Here is a 22,041-nt window from a genome sequence, read left to right as displayed (position 1 = left end):
GTTGTCTTATTTTAAGAAATTGCCACAGCCATTCCCACCTTCAGCAAGGACCACCCTGATCAGTCAGCGCCACCAACATGGAGGCGAGAGCCTCCACCAGCAAAAAGACTGCGACTCGCTGAAGGCTCAGATGACGGTTAGCAGTTTGTAGCAATAAAGAGTATTTTAATTCAGTACATGGTTTTAAAATAATGCTATTGCACATTTAATAGACTACAGTGTGGTGTAGACGTAACTTTTGTATGCACTGGGAAACCGAAGGATTCATTTGACTCGCTTGATTGTGATATTTGCTTTGTTGGGGTGATCTGGAAGCAAACCTGCTGTGTCAGGTTTGAGGTGCCTGTATGCGTTCATATGTGCACTGAGAGTTGTTTTAGGAGGTTATTCTTTTCAGTTCATGAGACTTCTTCATCCTAACAGAATTGCAGTTTTTACTTGTATTTATATTGTAAGACACACTCAAGTTGGTATGTGTGCTTTTACTTATATCTAACCATTAATGCTACAAGATGTGCATTTTCCTACTTCTCTATTTTTGTATATATTTCTATGAGCATGTAGAACCTTTTGAAATGTGTTTTTTTAGTTCAGTTGCATGGGTTACCTGGATGGGAGCCGGAAGCCATAGAATGAGTAGGGGCACAAAAGGGGAAGAGGAAAATACCTGCCTCTGGGGGTGGCTTGCGGTTCTCCCTCAAACGCAGCTTGAGCTTTCCAGGATCCAATGGCCAGAAGCTTCTAAAATGCCCACTCTTTCCAACATGATAACTTTATGGGCGTATGAATATTTATATTACTTATAGGCAGATGTTTCCAAGTAGGGAGAGTGAAGAGAAGGGGTGTCCTTGTGCAGCCCTGTGTTTGGGCAGGTGCCCCTGAATGGGGCAGTCATACAATGGACTTGGGTGGGGGTGGGAGATGGGTCAGAGCTGAGGAGGCAGATAGGGTCTCAGTCATGTGCCATTGCATTGCGGGTCACGTGCATGGACCTCTGGCCCCATCATCTGCAGCTTCCCTCTCACACCTATGTCCCAGTTCTGGCGGGATAATGGCATAGAGCTTATTCTCAGGGTTTTTGGGCTTCCCCAGTGCAAAGGTCTGTGTGTGCCCAGACTGGTAGGGCTCAGTTCAAATGCCTGGACACTTAGGTACGTTCAGGGAGTTGATGTTCTAGCAGAGTCTGGTGGGGGCACATCCTCATGGCCTCACTATTTCCCTCCCTCTCCCACTTGCTTCCAGAGGTACCACCCCCACCCCCAACCTTCCCATTCCTGGAAGACTCTGGGTTTCCTGCCTCTGCCACACCTTGCATGTGGGGTGCTTGCATCTTCAGAAGGAGCTGTGAATTTTTGCCAGTCGGCCTTCAGTGCATCTGCACTCCTTCTCACAGGACCTGAGTGCCCGTCTGAGGAATTAACCTATCGGGACTGGTCAGGCTTCCTCATTTAAAGTCAACTGCATCAGAGCATGGAGCCAATCCAATCCTGCACTTGGTCCTCAGCAGGCACTTGGCATTGCGCTGGCGATTGGTGCCCTTTCATGCTTCGCCCCAGGGGAAGGTGCCTCCTCTGGAGAGGTTGTGGGACATATCAAACAATACGAGGCAGGCCACTAGGTACAAAATACTCATGTATTTATGAATTCATGACCAAATTAAATATGAAACCTTATATAAAAAGAGGTGTGTGTGTTTTTTCTCCCCCACCCTCCCACTCTCCTCTGAAGCAGCTTGAGTGACACGAGTACAGGGGTGTGTGTTCTTGTGACTTGTCCTTCCTATCACCCTGCCTTTCCAAATGCCAGGTTCTTGGGGGAGTGGAATTCAGCCCTCCCTCCTCCTTCCTCTCTCCTGGGAGGTCACCAGCTCTGGCCTGGCTGCCAGACAGCCTCTCCAGGTGGTCTATCTGGCTTGCACAGGGGCCTGCTCGGCCCCCAGAGTGCAGCTAGGAAGGGGAAGTGGGTCCTTAAGGGGTGAGCCCACCCTGGTCGCTGGGATGGTCCTGTGGGTCCTCTCCCATGGGTTCCCTGCACCTCCAAGACCACCCTGACTCTCCCCTTGGCCTTTCTGCATCCTCATCAGTGGGCCACACTGCCCAGTCCCCAATTCCCCCTCCCCCTGGAGTGTAGGTTTTTGCTCTCCCTCCCTCTCACCAGGAGTTCCCGGGAGACACCATGGCCCCACCTCTGGCTCCCTTCCCCAGAGCGAGGGTGCTGGGTGCAGAGCCGCACCCCCTTGCGAGCGGCCTCCTGTCCTTGCCTGTTGGTTCCTCAGCCTCGCCCTGAAGCCAAGGATGAGAACACAGTGGGCAGGAGCACATGTCTGGCCTGCCAGCTGGCCAGAAGGAGAAACACTTCCCGCCTTGGAAAAGTCCGTGGCTCAAACATCAGGGGGTGCAGCCACCCCAGACCTGCCCAGCCTGTCACCTCCTGCTTCTTCTCTTGCTGGGGACTTACCATTGAATCTCTAGATCTCTGTACTGCAAAACTGTTGCAGACTTTTCCTGTTTCCGGGTTTGCCTGACCCCAGACCCGAAGCCTGGGTCCTGCTGGTGGAGCCCAGCCCAGGGTTCCACCCATCATCTGTGAGACTCTTGCTTTTAAGTCGACATAACCGTGTGGGGGTGAAACATGGGTTAGGATCACAATACCGGAAGAGGTAAAATGTGGCCCAGCTTTTCCCCATGGGGTCACAAGCTGCTGTCTTAACCCCCACAACCCTCTAGTCTGGTTCCCCTCTTCCTGGGGCTGACTTTGCTTTGCCTCTGCTCATGTCTCTCCTTCTCCCCCAACCCCCTGCCCACCAACCAGCACTAAGGGAGTTAATGTCCTGTGATCCTTCATTACAGGGACCTGTCTTCCTAGTCATTGCCCTTTCCCCTGACCTTTGACCCCCTCCCCCCATTCTGGGAATGGCCACTTTCTGAAGTCCAGAACTGATTCTAGTGATGGGCAAAGCTGGGGTCCAATGCCACGTTCAAGCCCTGAGAAGCCCCGGCCCCTGCCCCCGAAGCCTCAATCCCAGCGTGCTAACTCAGAACTCGTGCCATCCTCAGAGCCGGCCAGCAAGGCCTGTGCATCCCCAGCTGCAGTGGGTGACGAGTCCTTTCCCGAAGGCTCTGGAATTATTTTACAGTCTCTACTGTTGTCTCCTCAACATGGAAGCCCCTGTTTGTAAGCTCTACAGGGTCTTTTTCTATTGTTGTTTTTCTTCGAGGGGATAGAAGCCAACATGTTTTTGTTGGGATGATTTTGCTGCTGTTTGGGATTTCGGTTTTTCTGTGTTTTTTGTTTGTTTGTTTGTGTTTTTGTTTCGTTTTGTTTTTTGCTAATTTTGCCCCACCGTGCTAAGAAGCCGTGCTAACCAGAGGCAGGGGGAGCAGCCCAGAAGAGCATGGGGTTGCTGCACCCAGAAACCACCCCCCCCCAACTTTCTCCTCTCCTGTTCCAGCTGTTTCCTTCGGTTCCCATCTCTGGATCTGAGTGGGGCAAGGATGGGGAGGGAGAAGTTTCTCACTGCGCCAAGACCGAAAGCTCAGACCAGGCTGTGCCATCCTTGATCAGGCCTGGAGGCTCACACCCAGGGAGGGAGGGCCTTCCCACCCATGGCCTCAGCAGCTTCACCCCAGGATGTGGAAGCCTCGAGTTGGGTCTGAAAGTTTCATTTCTACCCTGACCTCTCCAGCAAGGATCTGAGTAGGCGCCCCACAAAACATCTGCTACCCTCAGGTCCGTGGATGGAAAAATGTGGCCAAGAGACAAGACCCTCTCTGTGCACAGCCACTCCTGGGAGGGGGCCGCCTCCACAGACCGAGCCTCACAGCTTCCTGGCTGGGAGAGTCTCCCATGGACCCCAGCATTCTCCACGCCAGAGTCAGATGCCAGAGCTCTCTGCGCCCTCCCTGCCCCCTGCCTCTCTGCAGCTGTCAGCCTACCACCCCGCTCTGGAACTAGGGTCCCCTGCAGGGGGTCCCTGCACTGATCCACAAGGCCCCCCTCCTCTCTCGCTGAGCTACGTCAGCTGGTGAGAACAGCTCTGCCCTTGGGGTCCTGGTTACGTGGGTCCCCTTGTCCCTGGAAGGTGGAGGGGCGGTGCAGAAGAGCAGAGGGGCAAAGGCGAGTGGGGGGAAGAGCAGCAGGGTCAGAAGAGGATGGCAGCGTCTCAGACCACAGCCGAGGAGGAAGATGGGGATGACGAGGAGGCTGCAGAAGAGGACGGAGAGGAGGGACTGTTCCAGAACAGCCACCGCCGCTTGGGCTGCCGTTTCAGGTGGAGATAGTCCTCCTTCTCACGCTCCTTCCGTGCCCGCTGGTAGTGATCCTCTTCCTTCAGGTACCAGACGGGCGGCCACCGGTGCTTCTCGAAGTACTCCTGGTTTTCTGGGGCACAACGCCAGAGAGCTTGGTTAGAAGGCGGGCAGGAGACGGGCGCAAGGAGTCTGGGACATGGAGGGCATCCAGGGGCCACCCCCACCCCCACGCCCCTGCCCTGGGGACCTGCTGGGGGCCTCGAACCAGGGCATGCCCAGTCCCAGCACCAGAGTATCAGTCCTGCTGTCAGAGCCCTCTGTGTAGCCACAGAGCTTCTTCTAGAAAGTCCGCACCACTGCCAGAGAAAGGCACTTCCACTCTGCTGGGCTCCATGATGGAGGGACAGCCTGGATGGGCCTCACTGTGCTGGGAATGAACTGGGCTGGGGCCGGGCGTGAAGAGGGAGAAGGGCCGCGAGAGGCTGAGCTGGCTTCTGCGGGAAGGGGAGGGAGGGCTGAGGAAGGACCAAGAAGGTCAGCCTGGACAGAATGGCTAGGCAGAGGGGCTCAGGCTGATTCTAGAAGGCGAGGCAGGTGTGGAAGGTTTGGACCAGGGCAGTGATGCGCTCGAAGCTGTGGTTTGGAAAGAAAATGCCCACAGGGGTAAAGGAGACAGCGGGGTGCCCAGTGAAGATGTGAGGGACACAGAGTGGCAGGAACTCGGGCAGGCTACCACACCGCTCCCGGGAGTCTGTGCGGTTCCTGCTGGGCTCCAGGACTGGGGACATTAATTAAGCAGAAGTGGAACCACAGGGACCTCTGTGGATACCTGGACCTGGGTGGACCAAGCTGTGCCCTTTTCTAGGTTGTGAAATCCATATGTTGGGTCATGAGCAGCATTAAAAACAATGGACATTGGGACGCCTGGGTGGCTCAGTTGGTTAAGCAGCTGCCTGTGGCTCAGGTCATGATCCCAGCATTCTGGGATCGAGTCCCACATCGGGCTCCTTGCTCAGCAGGGAGCCTGCTTCTCCCTCTGCCTCTGCCTCTGCCTGCCATTCTGTCTGCCTGTACTCGCTCTCTCCCCCTCTCTCTCTGATAAATAAATAAAATCTTTAAAAAAAAAAACAAAAAAACAATGGACATGGTTTTTCTACATGCACTGGCTCACAACAAAATCTATTTCTTATTGTGGAGTCCTGTCTGAAAAATGCCAACTCTGAAAAAAAAAAATACACCAAGTCTGAAATACCAAAATGCACCCCCACCCCTGGAAAAAAAAAATACCAGAAACCCAACACCTTCTTTGTACTTGTGAGAAACAGATGCCCAGAGAGGTAAAGTGGATCACCTGAGGTTCCCAGCTGCCCTGCTGTTTTCCCGGGCTCCCCTCCGTTTGGCCTGATACACCTTTGCCAGCTGCTTGCCCCAGCCAAGAGCTCAAGTGCAGCCCCAGAATCTCTGGCTGCTTCTGGACGCCCTGTGGCATGGGGGGGGGGGAGCAGGGGGGTAGTGGGGAGCACGGGCAGGAGATGCTCACCTGGGGACATGGCCTTCATGTCTCGGGGGAACTTGCGGCACACGTTGTTGTAGTTGGTGCAGATGTGGTGAAGACACCAGTCGGCCAGTTGGTATGCGCAGTGGAACTGGGGAGAGAGAGAAAAGCACCTCTGCTGGAGCCCTGGGGTGTGGGGTCTGCATGGTCACCCACAGCTGTCCGCAGAGCCAAAGCTTTCGTGCAGAGGGGCAAAGCCCTGCAGCTGTAATGAGCCCATCTTGGGAGGCAAACCCACACAAAAGTGTGAGAAAACCCTGAATTTGCTCCTTGCCCCACTAACGCCACTGTCACGTCACCGCAGCCCTGTCCCCAGCACCCACAGAAATCCACAGATGTGTGTGTGGTGCCTTCCATCTGTTCCTTTCCTCCTTAGATTCCCCCCCACTAGATGTCCTCCTCCACCCGCCAGGCGGCCTGCATGGAGGGGCAGACAGCCAGGCTTAGAGAGCCCACTTCCCCAGCCGCATCTGCATGCCTCAAAGCCGCAACGTCTGCTTCAGAAGCTGGCTTCTGGGGGCAGAATTCTGCACTTGGAGGGCTGTGCAAGACGCCTTGCTTGTCTGCTTGGGAATAAGGAAGGGGGTAGCTCCTTTTAGATGAAGAGTCCTCAATGACCTCAGCATGCTGCAACCACGTTTACACACAAGACTGGGCCTCTGTCCCCTGCCCTATGGTCCTACGATGCCTCAGGACCTTCCCAGCATGGCCAGCCTCTCCTCCCGGCGCGAGATGGGCCCTGCTCAAGAGACAAGGGAACCATGTCTCACAGCAGGCTCCCTTCCTACCCACCACCTCCCAGTCTTCCTCAGCCACCACCAGTGGGCAGACAGGGCCCAGAGTCAAGAATGCTGGAGAGAGCAGTGCCTGGGTGGCTCAGATGGTTAAGCATCTGCCTTCAGCTCAGGTCATGATCCATCGAGCCCCACGTCCGGCTCCCAGCTCAGTGGGGAGTCTGTTTCTCCCTCAACTCTGCCTGTGCTCTTTTTGTCTCTCTCTTTCTCAAATGAATAAATAAAAATATTAAAAAAAAAAATTCTGGCGAGAGGTGTTCCCTTGCCATCATACCTGAGCCAGTTCTAGGAACACGAGGACGTCCCCATCAATGTCCACCATCATCTGTGTTGCTTCCATCAGCCCGGTCACTGTGTACTGCTCTGTGACACACACAGTCAGGAATCAGCTGAAGAGTCACATGAATGGACATGCCCTCACCTATCCCTCCGGCCGGGCTCCACTGCAGGGCAGAGAGAGAGAGGAGGGCCAGTGGCAAGTCCCAGCAGGCCAGGAAAGCCCACATGTGACTGAAGTCTGCTCCACCAGTGGGGAAACTGGGATTACTGCAAGACTTTCCCAGTAGACTGGGGATGGGAAGTGGAGGTAGATATGAGTTAGAGCCACGTAGGAGAACTGTTCTGTGCATTCGCTGTACCCAGTGGTCTGGTGTATGGAGGGTGAAAGCCCTAGGCAGAACCAGCTGTTGGCACTGACGGGAGAGGGTGTAACTCTCAGGACTGCTGAGAACTGTGAATTACAACTATGGAGTGAGTCTAGCTATTTGTGTTCATTGAAACTTGACCACAAATCGTGAACAAACCTTACATTTTATTTTTAAACATTTACCTTAAAGAAGTAAATGCTTTTAATCCTGAAGTTTGATTGTATCAGTATAAACTCATGAGGCATTTTATCTTCATGGGGGCGCCGGGGTGGCTCAAGTCGGTTAAGTATCCGACTCTTGATTTCGGCTCAGGTCATGATCTCAGGGTCATGAGATCAAGCTCTGCATCAGTCTCTGCACTGGGGACGGAACCTGCTTAAGATTCTCTCTCTTCCTCTCCTTCTGCTCCCCGCCTAATGTGCTCTCTCTCTCTCCCTCTCGAATAAACAAACTTTAAAATCTATTTCCCAGCTCCAGAAACAATACAGTAGTAATGTGCATCCCAAGTGCTCAGATTACAGTCTTGAAATACCATGCCCAACTATAGGAAACAGACTTCTTAGAGAAGTGACTGATTCGAGGTTTGGGGCAGGAGATGTATAAAATGAACCAGGAAATTAAAAAAAAAAAAAAAAAAGAACCAGGAACATCTCGTTATACCACATAACCAGAAAGCTCACTCTGGTGCCAGCTTGAAGAGACTCTGCTGGCAAAAGGTGCAGTGTGGTATTTCAGTTTCACGGAAGATGACTGTGATTATTTGAAGCCAATTGAGTATGTTTGTAATAATCCTTAAAAGCAAAAACTAATTGGGCACCCTCAAAGGGTGAAGGGAAAAAAATGAATCTCGAAAACCAGTAAATGAAAGGATAAAACCAAGCATTCATTCGCTCTTCCTATATGAACCATACCACTGGGTAAGCAAAGATCAGGTGAGGGGAAGCTGTTCTTTTTCAGAGTAGTCCAAAAGATAAGGAATGACTGAATTGGAATATTATCACTTTATGCCTCACAAATCAATGGATCCAGGCAATGATGCTCAGTGGCTGCTAACATCACAGAAAGATTGCAAAAGGAGAAAAGGCTTCTGGATGAAAACCAGAAATGGGGTGCCTGGCTGGTTCAGTTGGTGGAGCATACGACCCCTGATCTCGGGGTTGTGAGTTCAAGGCCCACACTGGGTCTTGAGATCGAGTTGAGATTACTTAAAAATAAAATCTTAAAACAAAACAGAACTGGAATAACCTAAGAAGTAGTTTGGGCAAAAGAAAATTGAATATGAATCTGATCAAGCCCCTAGATCCAATGGCCAATCAGAGAAAAATCTAGATTTTTTGGAACATCAGTGGGTTTTTTCCAATAGATAAATTGCAAGAGGAGAAAAATTTTAATGGACAAGCACTTTTAGATTAGAAGAAATTTGAAAGGCTTTTAAAAAATAAGACCATGTTATGGTGTTTAAGGATTCACACACGGAAGATAAAACTATAAGGAACACGAAGTAAGGCCAATAAAAAGTCTATCTGACAAAGGAGCAATAGGCAAAGTGTTCCTCCTGAGGATGGGGAAAGACCTGTGATTGGTGGGGCCAGGCAGAGGGCTTCTGCTATGGCTGGCAAGGTGCCAGCTCCTGATCTGGGACTTCGACTCTGTAATAATTTGTAAAGCTGAACATAAGCTTCCTGCACTGGCACTCTATTGAACAATGAACAAGTTTTAAGCTTGAATCAATAACTTCATAGAAAGCCTATCTCCCCAAAACCTAGAGCATCACCAATTATACCATGCTCAGCATTTCCTGCCGATCCTTGACAAGGTACGTGAACAACCCACGTCTGCATGTTTCATAGTACAGACGGACCGTTGCCCAGGAAAAGTCCTTCAGTGGGTATTTTCTATAAGCCTCTTCACGCAGCGGCGCAGCTGAACATTTGTGACAGCTGACTTGTTTCTGATCGCCCACTGTGATGAAGCAAACTTACAGAAACATCTTTATATGTATTTTGCCTTTAGGTCATTTCTTTGGAGACAGTCTTTCAAAAGTTGAACTAGTCGGTCCAAGAGTTTGGAATTTGTCTGTGCTCTGTGAAGACCACACCACCTTCCAGAGGCAGCTCTGGTGGACATACAGTTTCAGCTGTGATCTCTAGAAGCTTCTCTCTTGCTCCCCACCCTAAAGCCCTCTGTATCTCCAACTAGAGCCCCTGGACTCTCTCTGTAGGCTCAGCTCTTCACATTCAAATTCTGATCAATGATTTCTTCCTTCTTCCTATGACCAAGCACCACATTTTTTTTTTTAAAGATTTTATTTATTTAAGAGAGAGCGAGAGAGAGAGATCACAAGTAGGCAGAGAGGGAGGATAAGAAAGGGTGAAGCAGGCTCCCCACTGAGCAGAGAGTCTGACACGGGGCTCGATCCTAGGACCCTGAGATCATGACCGGAGCCGAAGGCAGAGGCTTTAACCCACTAAGCCACCCAGGCGCCCCCAAGCACCATCTTAAAACTAATTTCTTGGGGTACCTGGGTGGCTCCATCGTTAAGTGTCTGCCTTCGGCTCAGGTCATGATCTCGGTTCTGGGGTCGAGCCCCGTGTTGGGCTCTCTGCTCGGCAGAGAGCCTGCGTCCCCCCCCCCTCTCTCTGCCTGCCTCTGCCTACTTGTGATCTCTCTCTGTCAAATGAATAAATAAATAAATAAATCCTTAAAAAACAACAACAACAACAACGACCCAAGAAAACAAACAAAAAAAACCAATCAACTAATTTCTCATCATGGTATTGCTGTTTTTCTCCTATGTGAGTCCCAGTCTTAATCATCGGTCTGGAGCCCCAGCAGCTCTGATGCTAGGTCCTTCCCTGAATCCCAACTCAGTATCTAAGGCCCTGCTCTCTGCACCCTGACCTGCCCAAGAACACAGACCCCAATATCAAGAGCAGCACGGGGACCAACACCAACACCTACACCATACAAAGATTAATTCCAACATCAACGGGAGTCTTCTGCCTGCCCGCATCGCTGGCCCCAGACTCCCTTTATCTGGATGGCACCATTCCTCTTCTCCAGCCCCTTGGGCCCCTGACCTGCCCCTCCTTGCCTGCTGCTTGGTTTCCCTGTGGCTTTGGGTCCTGCTCCTCCCCAGGGCCTCTGCAGGTGGCCTGATCTAAAAGCTGCCTTCTGCTTCTCACCGTCTCCCGGGCTTTTCAAGGACCTGGGGTGGCGGGTCAATGTTTATTGTCTGCTTTTGGAAGAAGAAAGAAGCAGAGCAGGAGAAAGAGCAGAAGGAAGAGAAGGAAGAGGAAAGAAGGCAGAGGAGGAGGAGGAGAACCAAAGGGAGCAATGAGAATGGCGTTCAATTCCTCTCCACTTCAGCTCGCCCCACTGCGGCCAAGCAGACAGGACACCAGTGCTGTCGTCAACTGGAGACTGCTCTTTGGGGCTCAGAGCCCTTTGCAGAGAGCCTATCACGTGACACCATCCTGCCTCTCACATGCACTTCTTTACATCTCTGTCTTCACCCAAACCCCAGTGCTCATCGACATATTTCCCTTTATGTCGACACCATCCCCTGCTGCTTGCAGCCTGTGCCCTGGAGGGAGGCAGGTGAGAGGAGACATCAGGACCTCAGGGGGGTGGTGTGGGGTGGGTTTCCAGGGCTTCTCCCCAAGAGGGGTTCCCGTGTACCTGTGAGGGCAACCAGGTGCGGCAGGCAGAGGCGGTTGGCCAGGATGATGAGCTTCATGTCATCCAGGTCGGGGCTGGAGGTGAACATGCCCGTGTAGAGGTACTCCAGCACGGCTCTCATGCAGCTCTTGCTCGTGTACGGGAACACCACCTGCGGGGAAGGGAGACACAAGGCCCAGGAAGGCCCAGCTGCACGGAAGGACGAGCTCAGGCTGGGGAAACTCAAAAGGCCCCCTGCCCTCTCGCTGGCTCCCCCGCACGGGCAGCTGTCCCTGAGCCGCCCTTGTACAGCTCCGAAGGCCCCCCGAGGCCTGTCTCCCAAGGCAAAACCTGCACCAAGCCCGTGTGCTGACCACCCCAGTCAGCGGCACTCTGACATTTCAAAAGGATGTTTTTCAGGGCGCCTGGGCGGCTCAGTGGGTGGAGCATCAGACTCTCAAGTTCAGCTGAGGTCGTGATCTCAGGGTCGTAAGATCGAGCCCTGCATGGGGCTCCACGCTCGCTCAGTGGGGAGTTTGCTGGAGACTCTCTCCCTCTCCCTCTCCCTCTGCTCTTCCCCAGGTTCACTGTGTGCACTCCCTCTCCCTCTCTCTCTCTAAATAAATACAACTTTAATAAATAAATCAAAGGACCAGGATTCTCACTGGCATGCTTCCAAAGCCGTGCTGGCTTGCACGGTATCTGAAGGAATGCTTCCTGCCCCCTGAACCCACCCTGGGGCCCTCTCCTGGCCTTGCAGAGGGCAGTGCAAGAGGGCTATGAAGGAGCAAAGCCAACCCCAGCTGGCTTCTCCCGGGCTGCCTGGGCCCCTGGGATCTCTTCCGAGCAGTACTGCCACAGAAACTGCTTTCTCATCAGACACGAGTCTCTCCGGGCTGCATGGGAGTCATCTGGAGCTTGAAGGCTGCTTCTATGGTACCGAGAAGTGCCTAGGGCAGGCTGGTCCCTCTGGCTCCAGAGAGCGCCTCGTCTCACACTCACAGAAGGCAAATCCACTCATGCTTTCAGGATCAGAGACCAGCTCATAGCTCAACTCTCCACTGAGCCTTCCGGAAGGACTTTATTCCCAGAAATCTTAAGAAACTGTTATTCTAAGGGCGCCTGGGTGACTCAGTGGGTTAAGCCTCTGCTTAGGCTCAGGTCATGATCTCAGGGTCCCGGGATCGAGTCCTGCATGGGGTGGTGGAGGGTCTCTGCTCAGCAGGAAGCCTACTTCCCCCTCTCTGCCTGCCTACTTGTGATCTCTCTCTGTCAAATAAATAAAAATCTAAAAAAAAAGAAACAAGAAACTGCTATTCTACGTCACAGGATGCTGTCTTGTGCTGTTTGTCCTCCCATCTTTCCCTCAAGTGTTTGTTGAGCTCCTACTAAGGGACTAGCACACAGTGGGGCTGAGGAGAGGTGGGGAGAAGAGAAATCCCAGACCAGGTGAGGAAACAGCGTGCGGACCCTCAGAACCTCAGGGAGTTGCACAAAGTTGGACCTTGGGAACTGTGAGGCTGACTGTGGACAACCAACAGTACAGGAGTTCAAGGAAAAGAGACAAAACAAGGACCTCAGCCTGAGCCACCCTGCTCAGCCACGAGAGGGGAAAGGACAGAACAGAGTGAAAGAGTATTTCTAAGAATGCACTGACATGCCCCTTCCAGCTCCTAGTTTCCAGTCTCAGTGCCTGAAACAGTGACAGAATAGTCGTGTTGGAGCAGCGCTGATTAGAGGGAAAGGTGAATGAAGCATCTTTTTTTTTAATTGTCTTCTGCTGCTTTGACATCTGGGGCCACGCTGACCCCATGAGGGGCTGCCCCTCCCAGGGTTAGCCGATCTTAGCATTAGGAAAGGGGGCAGTCAGCATGCCTTTCCCGTGCAAACAAACCAAACCCAGGCTACACCCCAGCCATCTTCTTTATCAGGCTCCCTCTCTCCGCCACTCTCCCCTGCCCTAGTCACCCCAAGGCCAGGTACCAGACCATTTGGGACAGCCCCAAAGCCTGCTGAAATTATTGAGACTAGCCAGTCCTAAGCCTGCTCACCCTGCCTCACTCATTCCTTCACATAGAAAATGCAGTGACAACTCCTGTTCGCTGTTCCCTTTGTTCCCTCTGCCTCCAGACTTACCCTGGTGCTTCCCTGTTTGGTCCCCTAGGCCTGAGAGTACAAAAATCTCTCTGCCCAATGGCAATTTTCTTCTGATCTGTGGGCTTCACCGTACCTAAGTAATAGTAAGACCTACATTTAAAACTAAGTGATGGATTCATCCTTCCTCATAAAGTGGGAACACGAAGCCATGTGTAGAAGTTGTGTGTGAGGTGAGATATGAGACAATGTATCAAAAGTGCTTTCTACACCATGAAGTGAAGATGTCACTATGATCCCCCTGTCTTGAAATATCGTAAGATCCTTGGCTATGGGACCTAGCTCATAAACTTGTCTTGAGTCTGGCACTCCGCGGTGGGCAAGCACGCAGTCAGTGCTGAAGAAGTACCAGTAAAAATGGCAGATGCCTCAGGTGGGAAGGGTGAAGATCTCTTTCTCCTTCCCACCTGTTTCCCTCCTAGCTTACCTCCCTGGTGGAACTCTCCACAAATGGTCCCCCAAACATGGCGGCCATCCAGTCACAGCTGGAAATCAACAGGGGCTTATGGGCGCTGATGGTGCCATCGTCCAGGATGAAGGTCACATCTGTCAGGGAGAAGAGGCATCCTGTGAGGATGTGGTGAAAGAATGAGGGAGAACCCATCCCAAAGACCAACTGTCCCCAGAGAGCCCACTTCCTTCTGAAGCCGCTCATGGAGAGTGCAATATGACCACGCTCCCAGGCTTGGGGACGAGGCTTTAGGAGCAGAGCCACCGTATCTCAAGGACATCAGCAGCTGAGATGACTCAGAATGCTGAGGGGACCGACCTGGACTCTTCCGAAGGCTAATGGGAAGGAAGGCCCCTGCCCTCTGGCAGTTGCTTCCTGAGCACAGTCCATACCTGAAAAGGTGCCTTTTGCCAAGCACTCCTTCACCCGGTTGGTCCGGCGGACATGGAAGGCCTTAGTGATCTCTTGGTTCATGAAGGCCTCGTTGTTGAGAATGTTGGCCACCATCATGCGCAGATCAAAGACCTCAAGCAGTTCGGCAATGTGGGCGATGTGCATGAGGTCGCGCTCATTTTCGTCCAGCTCCCCGGTGTACAGGTACTTCAGGACAGCCCGGAAGGGCCCCGGCTGGATGGAGTTATCCATCTTTACCACCACCATCAGCCGGGACTTGTAGGTCAGAGGATCTTCTGCCATTTCCTCCTGGATGCTCACAAAAGCTCGGCTCCAGGAAGATAGTACCCGGCCCCTCCCAGGCAGATAACCTGTTCCATTGCCACGTAAGATCCCATCGCTGGTAGAGGCACGGAGCCCAGCAGGCCCCGAGCCCCCACCCTCCTCCACGCTCTCGCATACGTCAAAGCTGGCAGCCCGCAGCAGGAAGTCCCGGCCATGGTGGTGGTGGTGATGGTGGTGGTGGTGATCGGGGTGACCCCGGTGGTCCTCTGGGCGGGGGCCCCCGGGGCCCGAGGGGCCCCCCAGCTCCCCCTCACTCAGGTCCATGAGAAATAAGTCGTAGAACTTGGAGGAGGAGGTGGAGAGGTAGATCTTGTGGGCAAAGATGCGCACCCGCTCCTGCAGCACCAGTATGACATCCGCGCACAGCGGGTCCTCCAGGAGGTGGGCGGGGCACTCCTCGCTGCTGGAGGGGGGGTCGGGCACCACGATGATGGGGGGAGGCGGCTTGGGAGGCAAGAAGGGCGCCTGCAGCAGAGGCCGCTGCACGTTGCGGAGGTGGGATTTCCAGAACTGCAGGTGGCGGCGGGAGATGAGCGCGGCGCGGATGGCATTGTCAAAGACGTCCTTGATGCCAAACTGGGCCACCACACTGGTCTCATAGTAGGGGATGCCCAGCTCCTTGGCCACCTCCCGACCCTTCTCTGGGGGAAGGATCTCATTGGGCTTGATGGGCCTGGCAGGTTCAAGAAGGAAAACCAAACATGTTGCGGGGGAACTGGAGAAGAGGGGAGAGGCAGGGAGAGGCAGCTCTCCAGAGCCTGCCTGTTCTTCAGGGGATGGCTCAGGATCTGTCTCTGTCTGATTCCTGCCCTTTCTCCTCTGTTTAGTCAAATCTTACCAGTCCTTTAGGGCCCACTTCCAACCCCTCCTCTTGCAGGAAGACTTCCGTACTTATGCCAGCCACCTGCCCTCCCCAGTTCAAAGCAGTGGCAGCACCACCTCCCTCTCTGGCAATTAGCATGCAGTGTTCCACGCTGGTTTTTAACACAGCCATACATGGAGTTCATCTTCCAGCATGTTCATAAGCCCCTTTCATGGTGCTCAGCCCAGGATTGCCCACAAAGGGTACAACAGATGCATGAATGCACGGATGGATGAGTGAATAAATGAATGAGTGGACACTCTTTGGGCCCCCACATGGCTTGCTTCAAATCAAGGGTGAGATGTGAGGCCAAGCAGACTCCGTCAGGGCTGAACAGGGAGCCATGGAGATGCACCCCCTCCCTCTGTCTTCCCCCTTCCCCTTCCCTTAGCAATGGCACCCCCTACCTAGCCAAGGGTCGCCTGGCCCTATTGACAGCCTCCAGGTCCGCATAGCGCAGGTCCAGCTGGCACCCCACCAAGATGACAGGTGCTCGGGGGCAGAAGTGCTTGATTTCTGGGTACCACATGGTCTTGACATGGTGGAGGGAATTGGGGTTGGCAATGGAGAAGCACAGAACCACCACATCGGATCTGGGGGTAGGAGAGTGGGGTTACAGGCAGGGAAAGCTGATGGTCAGCTGCCTGCCCTGGGATCAAGGGTGAACACACATACCCACCCCACCCTACACTACATTCCACATCGGTCATAGGCATCTGCTCACAGAATGTATACTAATAGGACCCCTAATTTACAGACCTCTAATTCAGCATTTTAGAGCTTTTGAAAACCCTCCTTTTGACCTCATGGCTATCTTACAGGCTAGAAATCACCACTTTACAATCCACGGCTGAGGAAAATCAATTCAGAACAGTTCCCCTAATTGTGCCTAGTCACAGAGCTGACAGGTAGCAAGGCTGAGAGTCCAACCAGGCCTCCTGACTCCAAAGCCGGCTCCTTCCACGGCCCCAGTCTGCCTCCCCCGTGAGGTCTGCCGAGCTGCCTTCTCTGCCCCCTCCACCCAGCTGAAATTTCCCAGCCTTGCTCTTCCCTGGGAAAGCAGGGGAGACCCATCCGCCTGGCTCCCTGAAGGCATTACCCACCTCCCATAAGCAAAGCGACGGTCTTTGTGGTGGTCTCCAAAGGTGTCCCAGAGGCGGAGGGAGACGCTGACATCATCTACCACATCTCTGGAGCGTTCCAGCACCTGTGGGGTGTGGCAGGGAGGGAGAGGAGCGGGAATCAGGGGCGATGGTTCTAGGGGCCTCTGCATGTCAGCTCAGGGTAGCGCCGGCTTATCCCTGGGGGTCCCAGACAGCATGGGGGTGGAGGGACAGAGCTGGCTAGGGTCCGGGCAGCTCCCTCTGTGTGCCGTGCCCAGAACATCCCTGTCTGGGTGCCATCTCTGCAGATACAACAGCAGGAGTGGGCTCGAAGCTGGCCAGAAGCGAAGAGCCTCAGAGAGGGCAGACTGTGCTGGGGTGGAAGGGATCTCAGGGGGCCTGCCCTGTTCCCCACTTCACCTGCCTCTGGTTTTGGTACTGGCCAACAGTTTCTTTCTTCCTCTCTGCCCTCATCTCTCCAACACCTCCCCTTTACCGGGGGCTGTGATTGCACAAGATGCCCGCCCTAAGCCAAGCCTGGGTCTCAGGCACCATCTCAGCCATGCAAAACACAAATGGTTAAGGATACTTCCCCTGGGGTGGGCTTCCCTCAGTCCTCTCTCCTGGGGCTCCTTCCTCTTCAGCTGCCCCCACCCCATCCCCAGGGGCCTCTGTGAGTGAGCTCGTGAGCTCAGCACAGGTGGGCCGGCCGTGTTTGCACACACTGAGCTGTGGCTTGGGAAGAAGCCCAAACACACGGGGCGGACCCCCAGCCGAGCGGCCTTGCAGCCTTACCTCCTGGCACACCCGATACTGGTCGATGGCCCAAACCGTGGGCACATGGGTGGCGAGCAGCTGGTACTGGGTGAGGGTAGCATTGCAGGCCCGGGCACAGATGAGCCTGGTCTTGCCCACCGCGTTGTCTCCCACCACAACGCACTTGATGGTCTCTACGTTTGGCCTTTCATAATCCATGTCAGAATCCATTAATTGGGACCTGAGGGAGAGGAGCGTCGTGGTCAGGACAGCTCCGCTCACCAGCTCCCCGAGGGCCGGGGCCAGCGGCTCTCCTCAGCCAGCATCTGAGTGGAGAGGGGGCGAAGGGAGTGGGTAGCTTTCCGGGCGCTTGTTCTGCGGGGCCTGAGAAGCTGGGGGCCCATTCAGGCTGCAAGGAGTGGCTGCACCACGTGAACCGCTCGTGGGCCTTCTGTTGCCACCATCCTCCCACTGGACTTCTGGCTGGGGGAGGCCTGTGAGAGATCCCGAGGCAGAACCTGCCCAGGACTGTCCCCACTCTCCCAGGAAAAGGACAGCCCGCCTGGGAGGCTCACTCCTCACCCACACTCTCCTCCTCTGGGCAGCAGAACAACAAACAGCTGAGAGATGCAGAGTCCCGGCCAGGTCCCCACCCCTTCCCAGCATGCCGGAGGGCAGGGCTACTTTAAAATTTAATGGACTTGTCAGAGCTGGGGGGCAGCTCTCCTGCCCTCTACCTTTGCCTCCCTCCCTTCCTGGTGGTGGATTTTTCAAGCTGTGGCTACCCTTCAATGCTAGTGTCTTCTCCCCACCCCCACCCCCAGCCTCCTTCAGGGAGATGCCAGGATTTTTCCTCCCAGTCCCTCTGGAGGCACCTGAGTAGCCCAGGGGCATCCCCTCCCCTCCTCGGAGCCAGTCATGCTGTCTGGAGGGCTCACTCAGGTGCAGGCCCAGTTGAGATGGCAGTAGAGATAAACAGGCCTGTGACTTATTCACTCCATGGTCAATGGGCCTTCCCGCCCCTACTCAGGCATGCCCTCTAACCATCCTGCACCCCAGGGAGAATGAGATACTCCCCCCTTCAGAACTTCCCATTCCTAGGGACGAGGATTCTCAGGCTGAAACCCCCAGACCCCTGGCATTCCTGGAAGGCTGCTCACTCAGTCGACTGCATGGGTAATGGGGCTGCTGGGGGAAGCAGAGGGTCAGAAGCTGGCGCCTGAATTTCTGAGCAAATGCTTGCCTCAGTTTCCCTGTGCTGAGCAGAGAGGGAATGCCCTGTCCATCCAGAGGGGGATAGCTCAAATGAACAGAGAGTCCTTCTGTAGTTGAAATGTCATGTCAGTGTTTAAAAAGCTGTCACCAGGAAGGGACCCTCAGCTGGAGAGCCAAGGGACTTTCGGGAGCAGTCCCCCAGTGGCATCTGAAAGGGTTGGGGTAGCGCAAGGCAGACAGTGGTAGGGAACTTGGTTTCACCTAGGTCATGGGCCTGCTCCTGCTCTCACTCCCTGTGAGCATTAAGTCAGCGGGGGTCTGGAGCGGCTCTGAGGACCCCTTCCTGGGCCCAGGAAGGCTGAGCTCCTAAGGGTGCTGGAGGCGCCCTCACTGCTGAGCCATCCAGCCAGAGAGCCAGGGCCACCAGCAGTGCTGAGCAGCTCCGTTCCTGCCGGGCTGTAACTGGATGCCAGCATGCAGGAATGCAGAACTGAAATGCCCAAGTAACATGGCAACTGGGATTTGCCGAGTAGGTACATCTTAGCAACCTAAGCAAAAAGTGCAGCAAGGACTTTTCAATGAGACAAGCACCTCCTCCTTTTTGGAATTTTACAGGATCTGAACTCCAAACAACAAGGGGTCTCCTTGCAGCTCCTCCCTGGTCTCCAGAGCAATTGTCTGCAGGATTCCTCCGGTCTCCTCTACCTTCCTCACCCTCCCTGGTGGGGCAGATCCTAACCACCATCTTGCCTCCTCCCTGCTCTCTCCTGAGCTGAGGACCAGGAACCCCACTTCGAAGGCTCCTGGTCTCGAGTCAGGCAACTGGGAAGAAATCACCTGGTCTATAGTCTCCTATATGTGCTGAAGAACAAAACAGACTCCCCACTACGAATATGGAGAGCTGGAGGAGAAAGACTATACCCACTGGCCAGTAGAACTTCCTTCTCAAATTCAGATTCGAATGGCCTGTGAGTGTGGAAGCAGAAGGGGCAATGAGGAGACGGAGGAGGAGGGGCGTCAGTTTGTAAATCCAGGAGCATGTGTACCGTGAAGAGGATGCCAGAACACTAGTAGATCAATGCTGCTTCAAAATCAGAGAGTTTATGATTAAAATACCCCTGCACAGCTCATGCGCCTCTGTGTTGAAGGAGGAGAGAGCCAACCAACAAGTAGGAAGGTAACAAACACTGCCAGGGGTTTGGACAGCAGCCCTGCTGGGGGGTCCTCTGGCTGAGCAGCCCCTTCCCATCCACTCTTCAGCCCTCCACAGCCCTCCCCTGCTTGTCCTTGGACTTCCCTCTCTATTTTTATCATTCTCACCCACTCCACCCCTGTCCCAACCGCCTGACTTCAGATCTAGGAAATTTCAGATCTAGGAAAGGGCAAGTCAATTTGCTTCTCTGGGCATCAGTTTGCCCTTCTGGAAAATGGGTTTGAGGGCTTTGGAAGAAAGTTTCCCAAATCTTGGTAAATTTGTGCCAAGAGAGCCTGGGCAGAAAGGAGGTATTTGTCTTCTTATGTAATCTGGTATTATATAATGCTAGATTACATATCTATATATGTAATTCTATCTCTCTTTAAGATACAGCCTGGCCCAATTAAGCCAGCAGGCAAAACTCTTTAGTCGAAACAGGCCTGTCTTACACGAGGATCCTGGACTGGAGATAGCGTGCCAAAGCCAGCAGTAATATAATTTTTGCTCTAGAATATTGCTACTTTACTGTATCCTTGCTGATGTATGGTGATACAACCCACTCAATGAGCTTCTCAACTTCCCCTTCCCTTCTGGCACTCTCTCCTTCAATGACTCTAGACTTTTCCGCACAATTGCCTCATCCTCATTCGTTCTGAGCCTCTAGACAAACCTCCATACACTATGGCTTCCTGGCCATCCTGCCCCGGGAATCACAGTCTCCAATTCATTCCTCTCCCTCAGTGATCCCAGAGTCACATAGATGCTCCCTCCCCACCCTGTCCCACTGATCCCTGTCCCCCTGTCCACAATCAGCCTCCGGCCCACTGCTCTCCCAGCTCTGTGTACTCAGGCCAGGCCAAAAACCCAGGTGTGCTCAAATTAGCTACAACCCTCAATGGGTACCATTCCCACCCCCACACCCCTACACACACGCTTTGCAGAGCCCAGAAAAGCCCCCCTTTCCCTCCCACAGCTGATAGGAGGTTGTTCATCTGTGGCTGCCCTAGTCTGGTTGTCAAGGAAACGACAGAATCTCCCTGGGAGCCTGCTTTGTCTCCTAGCAACCAATATCCCACATCCTGCATCTCACAAAATGCAAAAGAGAGGAATATCCTCAAAATGAAGGTAAAAAAAAATCGAGGAGGATGGAGAGGAAGGGGGAATCGGGAAGAGAAGACCAGAGAGGGTGGCTTTTCGCAGGGCTGGCTGACATTGTAATATTGGGGAAGGCGGAGAGATGAATCCCTCCTGCAGATCCAGTGGACCGCAAGGCTCAAAGGGATCTTGAATGATCAAAAGAACAAAAAATGCAAACCCAAACACACAAAAAGAACCTTCTCAACATCAACAAACAACACTAAGCATCTCTCCCATAGTTTGCCAGAACTCTGATGCACACACTGCAACGGAGTTGGGTTGAAAGAAATCTCTCCGGAACGGCAAGCAAAACATCCAAATTCCATTGGTTTTCAACAGAAACATTTCCACCACTCTGGACCTTTATTCCTGACACGCTGCTCTGCACACGCACACACACACACGCACACACACACGAAATAAAAATAATTTTTTAAAAAATGAGGAAACAGGAGGGCCACGACATGTCAAGGCAATCAAGTCATCTTCCTTTCCCTAGAAAAACCCAGAAAAGGTTAGTCCCCCGCCCCTGAGACCCCAGCAGCCAAAGCTATAGCCAAGGGGAGAGGGGGTTGCAGGGGTGGTGGTGGCTGGAGAGGTCCTCAGAAGGGGCGCAGACAGGACCGGGGAGGGCACAGGAGGGCGAAGCGGCGCGTTTCCAGGCAGCTTGCAACCCTGCCATAATAGAAATTAATCATTTACTTACACCACTACATGTGACGGGGTAATTTCTAGTGTAAGGAACACATCTCTTCCTGCTAAGCACGCTCATTTTAGTGAAATGTCTGGGGTCACTCCGCGCGTGCAAGTTAGGTCGATGCCGGCGTCGTCGCCGCCGCCGCCGCTGCCGCTGCTGCCGCCGCCGCTGCTACAGGCTCCGGGCCCGGGTCGCGCTAGATCAGAGACTCTGACAGAGCAGCCCAGGCCGGACGGCGGGCCGGGAGCGGCCGCGCGCGCGGCACTGCAGCCATTGCCTCTTCCGGATCAGCATCTCCCCGCGCCCCGGGCGCCCAAAGTCATGGAGGCACGCTGGAGTGGGCTGCGCGCGGCCGCCGACCTCGGGCGGCTGGGCCGCGCCGCCGCCGCGGGTCCTCTGGCTGCGGAGGTTGGAGGCGACGCGCAGTTGGGGAGGAGAGGGGCGAGGCCGCCGCCGCTACGCGCCCGGCCCGCTCCGAAGGCGCGGCCGCGAAGACGCCTAGCGCTGCAGTCCCGGGGACCGCTCGCGACCTCCCGTTTTCATTCACAAAAAAAGGAAAGGGAAAAAAAAATAAAAAAAGAAAGAAAGGGAGGAAGAACCGGGGGCAAAAATCTCACCCAGGCCGGCGGCCGGGACAGGCTCCGCCCACCGCGGAGCTCCGTTGGTGGAAAGGGGTCTGGGGGCGGGGAAGGGGCGGGGAAAGAAGAGGATTGGGCGACCGGCGGGCCCGGCCCCGGCCCCGCCCCACGGCGCCGCTCACTCCCTCCCGCCGGCCCTCCCTTCCCCGAGCCCGGAGGGACGAAGCTGGGAGGGTCACGGCTCACCAC

General features: G+C 54.1%; 1 protein-coding gene across 3 annotated transcripts in view; it reads right to left on the bottom strand.

The window, feature by feature from the left end:
* Positions 1–1,736: 1,736 nt before the first annotated feature.
* RHOBTB2 (Rho related BTB domain containing 2) overlaps positions 1,737–22,041 on the bottom strand; it is a 29,285-nt gene continuing 8,980 nt past the window's right edge. The window contains exons 1-10 of one of the 3 annotated variants that reach the window (XM_059371745.1): positions 21,224–21,850; positions 17,010–17,211; positions 16,215–16,318; positions 15,519–15,704; positions 13,904–14,922; positions 13,488–13,606; positions 10,928–11,078; positions 6,874–6,962; positions 5,791–5,896; positions 1,737–4,380 (exon numbers count right to left, since the gene is read on the bottom strand). In XM_059371745.1, the coding sequence (XP_059227728.1) occupies positions 4,163–4,380; positions 5,791–5,896; positions 6,874–6,962; positions 10,928–11,078; positions 13,488–13,606; positions 13,904–14,922; positions 15,519–15,704; positions 16,215–16,318; positions 17,010–17,201 (2,184 nt within the window). In that variant the 5' untranslated portion in view covers positions 17,202–17,211; positions 21,224–21,850 and the 3' untranslated portion in view covers positions 1,737–4,162. The other 2 variants (XM_059371736.1, XM_059371755.1) reach the window with 2 other exon arrangements.

This window comes from Mustela nigripes, chromosome 1, assembly GCF_022355385.1.
Source record: "Mustela nigripes isolate SB6536 chromosome 1, MUSNIG.SB6536, whole genome shotgun sequence".
Lineage (NCBI taxonomy): Eukaryota > Metazoa > Chordata > Mammalia > Carnivora > Mustelidae > Mustela > Mustela nigripes.
This window is presented reverse-complemented; position numbering and strand designations above follow the sequence as displayed.